Consider the following 9,701-nt stretch of genomic DNA (forward strand, 5'->3'; position numbering starts at 1 on the left):
CACTAGGAGCTTGATTCAAAGCCCTTTGAAATCAGAGGTAATATACCGATTGACTTCAAGGGGTTCTGGAACAGTCTCTAGATGTTGCATCTGGCGTGGGTTTTGCACTCATTTGACTGGCTGATTATAAACAATTAAAGGTTATACCATGCTAAGAGTGAGTTCAAGTGATCTGGTGTGGTGGGATCAGGACTCAGAGGTGGTGAGGTCACAAAGGCTGCAGCCTTGGCCCAGTTTTTGCTCCAATAATGTGTCCCATCTGTCCCCAGGCTGGCAGTGATTGGCTCGCCAAAAACTAGAGGACCTGGGGAGAAGCAAGAATATACAGTAAATGGTTAAAATCCACTTGCCAATGCATTATGCAGCTTACTGCGAACAGCCATGCATAATTTACATGTTGCTACATGGACAGCATAACTCCTAAGAAATTAAACAACCCTGGCTTTGTCCGTATTATAAAAATTTAATCAGGCAGCTTGCCAAGCCACATATGCTTTTGATCGAAATATTTACAAAATTCTCTAATCTGGGAGGAAAGGAGTTCAAAGTTGTGTTTAATTTGAATAATCTTATCACCGCCATCTTTTCTCTGATTTTAAGTGAGTTTGTGCAGTGGATTGAAGGCCCAGGAGCCTGAAGTTCTTTACGTACGCACAGAACATGTGCAGCGCAAGCAAGCGGAAATGCAGGCTTTCGCACCAGTGTACCTCAAGCATGATCAGAAGGGGACACATTAAAGATCCAGAGGAGAGTTTGCTCTTGCTCCTTGGTCTCTTTGCACTGTCCAGTGGCAGAGGTGCCAGTGGTCTAGAGTCAAACTAATTTCTGCTCCTGCTGCCTGTCATTGGTGATCCCCAAGGTAACCCATACTCCACAGCACTACAGAGCAGCACAGCTGCCCTTCCCTTGCACTTCTACGTCTCTGCGGCCTGCCTCTCACCTGCCTAACTGTAAGTGAGAGGTGCTGGAAGTGTTGAAGGCTGAGGGAGAAAAATAGAACCAGCAAAGGACAAGATGAGGGAAAGAAAATGAGAGAAAAGAGAAAAGCAGAGATAATTGAGAAGAACAGAACATGCATTAAGAGGAGAGACAAGCAGCGGAGTCAGCAATAAAGTAGGACTTGCAGCCGGTGTGTATTAAAAATACAAAGGAGCTGAGCATGGGGGGAACAACTCCTCAACACAGCAGGGAGCAAAACCTCTCCCTCTGAGGTCCAGTGCATGCATTCTATTTTCCCCCACCCACTGCTAGCTCATGAAGCTTTGTAGCGCTAGCAGTAATTGACAGCAAGTGCTAGAGAGAGACATTCTGGCAGCTGCCCCACAAAGGCTGAGAGTCTGTGCTAGGCCTTAAAGGGAAGATGATCTTCTTTGCAAGAATGAATAGCCAGTAAGAGGTAGCGTGTGAGAAGGGAGCATTAAGATGCACATTTCAGGTAGGTAGGAGGGAGAGTGTCAAGGTTGAATAGTCTCACTTCCATTTTCCCCAAAACAAATTGTTAGCACAACAGCAGCCATTTGAGTCAGTGGATACTGACCCCTGCATTCAGCAATTTGGTTAGTTGCTAGAGCTTCCATTCGGTAAACTGATACCTAACGCACGCCTCCTTTGGGGAGAATGCACTGAGTTCCATACCTTTCTTCCTAGCCAGTGCAATGATATCAGCCGCGCTCTTACTCATCACCTTGGTGATATACACTGGACAGTTGATTCGACTGGCGATGGTGATGGCACGGAAAACAGCTTCCGCTTCAAGCTGGAATGGACAAGAAAACAGGCAGAAAAATGTAAGTTGAAAAGCAGAAGGAAGTGAAAGTGAAATCTAGGATTGAGCCAGATTTCTCTCTTTTTAACAACAACAATGGCCTTGTTCTGCTTGGCTCGTAAACTGCTGTGCAGTGTTGGATGGGAGGGAGAAAAAAGTCACACATAGGCTTACACAGCTTGTGTAAGGGCCAAACACAATTCTAGAGTGTGCCCTTTCTACTTTTCCAGAGGCACATGGTGCCTCACCAGGGCATAGTGGTGGTGAGAAGGCAAGGACCCAGCTCTGCCCCTAACCCCATGCATCAGCTACCCAGCACAGCTGGCCTGGGGGTTGATAAGCTAGAATAGTGTAGCACCAAGCTTCCCTGTACTATCCCAGGGCAATGCAGCTCTGTACCCCACTGCCCCTTATTAATAGCACTATCAAGCCTAAAATAGTAACAAAGAAATGTTATAAAGGACTTTGCTGCTAGAACCAAAGCTGCACCCCCTCCCCTATTAACTCTTCCAAATCCACATTTCTTCATGAAGCCCCATGGCCTTCCCCCTACAAACAAAAAGGGAAAGGAAGGGGAAAATAGTGTCATAATTCATAGAAATTCTCTGTGCCCTCAGACAATGCAGGCTTAGGCCCAATCTTTACAAAAGGATAAGACAACAGTGAATGTAAGTATTTCTAAGGAATAGCATCAGCAATATAGGTTGAATTTAGCCCATAATCCATAGAAGGCTTTCAAACATCCTCCAGTAAGTCCCCTCTGTTTCTCAGTGTCAATGCAATCTCCCACAAGAAGCCATCTGGGACATGCATACAACTTATTTGTCTTCAGCTGGAGCAGCAGTGTCTTTCTAGGGCCGCTAGAGGCCTCTCTTCACTGCCATTAGTCCAGTGATCGGTCCAAACCCTCTCTGCACAGCTCCATCCTGATACCAGAAGTGTTACTTAAATCCAGAAAACTGGAGTGACCAAAATATTAGACACAAGGTTATTGATAATTCTCTTCAAAGTCTTTATCAGTCAAGTCTGTAAAGACAGCATCTCCAAAAGCACATGGCCTAAATCTTTACAGTTTAAGTACTTCTTTTAACTCTCTTCTCCTAAAATTAAAATGTTCACTGCAGCAATTATTGTTTTTCACCTGATGTTCTCCTAGTAGCCATTATTACAAACATATACACCTAATGACAAGCCAGAGTGTAGATTCATATCCTAATATGGGAATGGTTCATCACCAGGCAAGCCTGAGGAAAAAGTAGAGAGGTTTTGTACCTCAGTTATGGGGCTGCCACATGTGGTGGTAAGAAATACTTCAACTTACTTTTTGGCAAATATCAAACTAGGATTTTCCCCAGGCCTTCACTCCCATTAACAGGAAAAGACTCAGTAATTTAGAAAAATCCACACCCCTCAGTGATATAGCTATGCCAACCTAACCCCCAGTGTAGACAGAGCTAGATCAACAAAAGAATGCTTCTTTTCTAGCTACTGTCTTGTGGGGAGGTGATATTCCAACACCCACGGAAAAACCCCTGCCATCAGTGTAGGCTCCATCTACAGAGACAGGTATGCCGACATAGCTACAGAACCATAATTATGCCGCTATAGTACCCATAATGTAGACATGGCCTTTGAAAAATCCTTTTTCAGTGACCTATGCTGATCCATGCATGAACGGATTTTATTATAGGAGAAAAGTGCATAAATCAAGCTGACCCACAGAATCCTTCCATTCTCATGAATTCACAATATTACAATATGTAGATGTTTGTGAATATGTACAGATAGTAGGAAAAAACGTTTATTAGGAGTGTTTTTGGCTGAAATGTCTTGATCAGCTGATGTACAATATGTCCTATGAATATTTTTAGCGTGATGTCTCGTACTTAGAAAATTTTGCAGAGAATGGCATTATCAGAACAGGCTGTGAAAAGCAGATGGTTTCCTGTCCCCGCCTCCAACCATCCATCCATCCATCCATCCATCATCTTCTCTTTTATTTATTTATAAGAAACCTACTTCCCATGGTATGTAGATGCCAGAAGACATTTCCAAGAAATACAGACTTAGTTAAGCCTCTTACCTCCTCAGGTCTGCTTAGGGCATGTCCCTCAGGTCCTGTGATTCCCATCTCCAGGATACGTTTTTGTTCCTAGAATGTAACAGACAAATGCTGACCACCTCTAGAACAAGATACATTTATATTAAACTTCCTTTAGTGTACCGAGGGACACGTTTTCATACCGCCTCCATTTTTTGTATGTGCAACTGATAGCGCTTGGAAAAAGGGAAGAAAGGACGGAAAGACCGGCCCTAAATATATTGGGCCAGATTCTTCACTGACAAACACCACATGCAACCCGCTATGGATTTCAGTGGAAGATTTGTGGCTGCAAGGCAGTATAGAATTTGGTCTATTGTGACTGCCCCATGAGAAAAATGCTATTGTCCTCCCCTAAAAAGGAGTCTTATGAGAGAACACTCAATGCCATGAAATATTGTACTTATTAAGGACAACCTTGTACTGTAATTCGCCTTTCCTTACACAATATTTTTCTTCTCTCTTTCCTCCTAAGTAGTATAATTATTTTCTCAACCTGTTTGACAATATCTATTTACCCTGCTGATTCTTCCTCTGACCCTTTCAGGGGTCTTGCTTACATGCTCTAAATTTTCTGTAATTCTTTTACAGTTGATCATGAAGATGCATAACTAAATGCCTTTTAACCCCACTAAAAATGCACCCCCTTGGTGTTATATTACTACTTAATGTTTTGATGTTATCTTAAGAATGGATATTCCAAGTATTCATTGCTCAGTCAGCTGATGTTTGTCAGCAAAATGTTGTGCCAAAGCTTCTTATGAAGGGACATGTGGTCAATCCTTATGATTTCATATAAAGATCATGCAAAGGGTGTTTTTTGGAATAAACTTTCTGATCAAAAAAAGGTGATGGATTAATAGGACCTGTAGACACAGCAAAAGCTTTCTCACACAGAGCTATTAATGCCCCACAAATCTGACCTGTCTCACCCTTAGGTCTCTAATGAGCAGAGTTGGCCAGATGTAATGATTCTGTGATATAGACAAATGTCCTCTAGAGACAGGGATGAAATTACCTAACACGTTTTCATATGTAACCTAATGAATATTTGATCCCAGGTCTCGGGGGGTGAAAAGCTAACGTACTACCAACCTACTCCAACAAGAATCGTTTAGATTACACACATAGATTTGTGTCTTCACTATACTGGGTGACAAATGGATAATACATCATGACCATATAGATAAATCCACTATACTAACCAGACTGTGTCCTGGAGACACATTTGGGTAGAAAACCAAAATATTTTGCATATATATTTAAAAATAATTTTAAATAAAATGCACCTGGTCACCTATGCATGCAGGATGCTGCAGACAATTAAAATACAATTAAAAAAATTACAAATATATAACATGAAAGAAGCGGGATGACAAAGAATGGCATCATTTAAAAATAGGCTAGTCACATCCAGAAGATGGCAGAATGAAGCAGACAGAATGACAAAATTATCCACTGTAAGAGGATTCAATAGTGTTAATAAACTAGGACATGAGTTTGATGAGATAAACATTTGGGTTTACATACTGGTTAGTCATTCAAGCATCCACCATAAGCAGCCTTCTTTCCACCACCAATATCTTGCTGTAGAATACAACTCATTTTTTTTTTAAACTTCCTTCCCCTTTTCCCTACCCCTAATCTTTTGTCTATCTGCATGTTCTATGGTTTGTCTATTAGAGACAATCAAAAAATTTAATGCAACACTTTTCCATCAGAACTCATTTTAATTGAAATGTTTCATGGAAATGTGTTGATTTTGATACATTTTTTCCAAAATGTTGTGTTTCAGTACTGTAATTTTGATTCATATTGTTTTGACTTTTATATTATACTAAAATATTGGGTTTAGTATACTTATATATATGGAGATATACCTATCTCAGAGAACTGGAAGGGATCCCGAAAGGTCATCGAGCCCAGCCCTCTTCCTTCACTAGCAGGACCAAGTACTGATTTTGCTATATCTATTATAATTTAATATAATAGAAAAGTTGAAAGAAAAATGTTTTAAGGGTTTGAATCACATTTTTTTTTTCCATTTAGCAGGAAATTTCATCCTTTTTTTTCCGAATTGGAATGATTATTTCCCCTGAAAATATTGGGATTTCCCATGGAAGAGAAATTCCAGTTCCTGATCAGCTCTAATATCTAGTGTAATTAGATCCATGCAGGCAAATCCCTGAGCCCATGTGACGCTTCACTGAAGTCAATGGACTCCACACAAACACAGGGCTCCACTGATGCATATCCCGTTGTAGGATCAGGGCCTTATATTGTTAATTCTTCAGCGCAGGGGCCATATTTTTTAAATCACTGTAATGTGTCATGTAATGTTATGACCATATATACTTTTTTTTAAAACAAGAAAATAATAATCCTGTCACCACAACCTCTTCGTTTTGAGTCTATGGATGAACTCCTGGAAATCAATGGGAGTTCAGCCATTGACTTCACTGTGGTCAGGATTTCACCCTCCATCCGCTGTCCTACAAATCACGGCTGTGGCATCCTGTGCTACTGGGACAGCTGTACACCGTTAGGCCCTGGTTTCCTGGAGGGGCACACTCTCGTGTCTCAGAGGACATTTTAAAGGGACACTGTATTTGAATTTTCTTAACTTGACTAATTTCCAGATTCAGAGAGAGCGTGGACTAATTTATTTTTAATAACTTTTTAGGAAGTTTTATAGGGTTGGTTTTTTTGTTCCCTTTGTAGATGTTTATAAGGGTCTTTTCAGCAAAGAAGCATGAACAGGTCTGAGAGCAACACCATCAAATGTGCTTGGGCCCATAGCCTTACCCCCCTTGCACACACTGACTTCTTCAGCAGCAGCAATACTGGGATAAGGCCTCCCAGCTCCTCAACCGCTCCCCAGTATCTTCACGGGATTCTTCCTGTTGCTTGTCCACCCAGCTGCCACTGCTCAATTCACGGACCCAATTCTTGCATCCCCATGTCCCTCCCACTGACGCCCCTTCTTTTATTCCCTTGGCCCCACCAGGGAGCTGTCAGGAGTATCACCTTCCAGCCTGCATGCTGTATCATTACACACATGGAATTCTATACTGGTATTCCCATAACCCAATGGTTTATCATTACAAGAAATTAGATTCAGCAAGGAAGCTTTACTAGGTAGTCTCTGTTTTCCCACCAATACTGTCTCTGATTGTTGTACTAGCAGATAAGTTTCCCTTCTCCCCGGTCACATGAAACATATTCACTCTCTAAGGGAAACAGAAGAAGAAATTCGACTCACTCACCTGAGCTATCAAATCTCCATTTTCAGCATGGACCATGATTACAGCTCCAAGCCCTTTCAGAAAGGTAAAAGCTTCATAAAGCTGGAAGTGGTACAAAGAGGGGCATGTTACTTATTTCACAAACACTTCTCATGTATTAAATCATATTTTTATGCTGGCCCTTGCACAAGTGTTCAGCCACCATCAGCCCCATGTACAGTCCCTGCTAGGACCCCTGTGGCTGCTAGCTATTCCATGTCCCCACTCTCCACACCAGCCAGTCACAGAGCACCTGCCTATGGAGTGGTGCAGCAGCTGCACTCCTGAGAAACTATGTGCCACCTATAGGCAAAGTGTCTCCCTGAGATCCTTCTAAGGCAAGGCAGCTATGCACCTCCTCCAACACAGGCACGTGTCTTGTGAGAGTTCTCTGGTCTGTAGTTTGAGTACAGGCAGCTAACTAAATAAATAGATATAAAAAAGTTTCCATGAATGAACAAGGAATAGGTCCACTAAATTGGAATAGCAGTTAAGCTATGGACACTTTTAGTATAGCTACAGTACCCGTATGTTCCCTTAAGTATACACTTCATGCACGTTTCTGTAAGTGTGGGTACAGTTTCAATCTCACGAATGTCTTTCATTTACAGCTAAATAATTCTATTGTTTTCTCTCATGGGCTTCCATGTTAATTGCTTTCCAACATTCAAAAATAATCCCTACAAAAGAAAAGCAATGGATTCTATTCCTTACACGTGGGCTTTTCAAAAGCACCTAGGGGGGTTTAGGGACTGCCATTGAAAGTCAATGGGACTTGTGCTCCTAATGCCATTAAGCACTTTTGAAAACCCCACCCTCCATTTTCTGTATTTGGTCTCACTAAGTAATATTGGGAGCCCAGTTTTCAAACTTGGGCACCTAAACTTAAAATATCCGGTCTTCAACTGAGTTACTCAAGCAACTACTCAATGGGCTTGGGGCTTGGGGCACGTGAGCACTGATCTGAGCAAGTTTAAATATTGGATCCCTTGCCCCCTTCTCCACCTTTTCTTAATATGTTTTGCTGTAATTAATCCCATCAAGAAGTTGGACTTGGCATGCACCTCTCCTCAAGAGGATGCTGTTACATTAAAAAGTCCAATGAAAACCACATGAATTGGAGGTGTAACAACAGTTGTTTAAGAGAAAAGGAAACAGCTCTGGAAATAAGTGGGAAGGAAGCATTTGCTCAACTGAATAAGCAAACATTATTATTACTAACAGATGCCATTGTCCAATTACAATGATCTGCTGTCTGTGAATTAGAAAGCTGAAGAGGTTGGATCTATAACAAGTGCTATACAAACAAGTTCATTGTAATCTCCAACTCCAACAACTGAACACAAGAACATGCTTTCCCAAAGAACATGCTTTAGCAATTTGCAGTGAGTGAGAAACACATGGGATTTCAAAAGCTAGGTCACTTTTAATATTGCCACTAGTGTATCATCTTTTTTCCCCCCCGACTCAGATTGAATGTTCCAAAGCCAACAAGTGAGGATATAAATCCACAGCAAAATCTTGAGGGGTGTCTGCTACTTCCACTGAGCCTAATACCATGAAACATTAGTCACCTCTTTGCAAGGTGCTGAGTGCCATGTGCTCTCAAGAGCCTCCATGGTAAATACAGATGCTCAGCATCTCTCAGGCTTTGGCCTTCAGAGAGACAAATTTCATATGTATGCATTTTCTCAAGTTCAGTTCAAAAGCAGCATGACTGTCTCAGGTAGCTCTAAACTTCTTAACTAATCAACTGAAAGGAGTTTACATATCACAACAATGATAAGCATGCTGAAGAATACCTGACTGTCGGACATTTGGTAGAGATCTTTATAGGCCATGTAGACTTGGAAAGAATTAACACCTGTTCCAAGATAAAAACACAAGAGAGTTGCAATGTTAAGTAGATTCTTAAAGTATTTTTGAATGTCTGTTTTGGAGGAAAAGATTATTCAGGAAAATTTACACAGGATATTCACCTTGATTAAGTGATGACCCCTTTTGCTGGGCCCCAATGTACAGTTACTGCCCACCTCCCATTCCAGACTAGACCTGGAGCAAGCCAACCACCATTGCAATTGAGATACACCTCTACCCCGATATAACGCTGTCCTCGGGAGCCAAAAAATCTTATCATGTTATAGGTGAAACCGTGTTATATCGAACTTGCTTTGATCCACCGAAGTGCGCAGCTCTGCCCCGCTCCCCCCCGGAGTGCTGCTTTACCGCGTTATATCCAAATTCGTGTTATATCGGGTCACGTTATATCGGGGTAGAGGTGTATATGAGAGATATACATGTGTGACCAAAGAGATACATTAAGCCTGCCAAGGCGGAACCAATAGTCATTTCTTATCCAAGGGAACCCAACCAAAGATTAATTATAATCCTATGTGAGCATTCTCTGGATAGACAGGCTGAAAGATATACTCCTAACCAAGTAATGCAAATTCTCTGTTGCTACTTTCCTTTTTCTGTCTTAGGGCCATACCCTGACCCATTGGCATCAGTATGTGTTTTGACCCCATTTAAGTCAATGTTCCCCCTGAAG

At 41.6% G+C, this 9,701-nt stretch overlaps 1 protein-coding gene across 2 annotated transcripts in view; it reads right to left on the bottom strand.

Moving 5' to 3' along the window:
• Window positions 1–9,701, bottom strand: part of CRMP1 (collapsin response mediator protein 1) — a 58,108-nt gene that overhangs the window by 12,316 nt on the left and 36,091 nt on the right. For both annotated transcript variants that reach the window (XM_026648052.2, XM_026648054.2), the window contains exons 5-9: window positions 8,953–9,014; window positions 7,133–7,213; window positions 3,849–3,917; window positions 1,636–1,756; window positions 148–304 (exon numbers count right to left, since the gene is read on the bottom strand). In XM_026648052.2, the coding sequence (XP_026503837.1) occupies window positions 148–304; window positions 1,636–1,756; window positions 3,849–3,917; window positions 7,133–7,213; window positions 8,953–9,014 (490 nt within the window). The remainder of the gene's footprint in view (window positions 1–147; window positions 305–1,635; window positions 1,757–3,848; window positions 3,918–7,132; window positions 7,214–8,952; window positions 9,015–9,701) is intronic.

This window comes from Terrapene carolina, unplaced genomic scaffold (assembly GCF_002925995.2).
Source record: "Terrapene carolina triunguis isolate 2854851 unplaced genomic scaffold, T_m_triunguis-2.0 Scaffold66, whole genome shotgun sequence".
NCBI classification, from domain to species: Eukaryota; Metazoa; Chordata; order Testudines; family Emydidae; genus Terrapene; species Terrapene triunguis.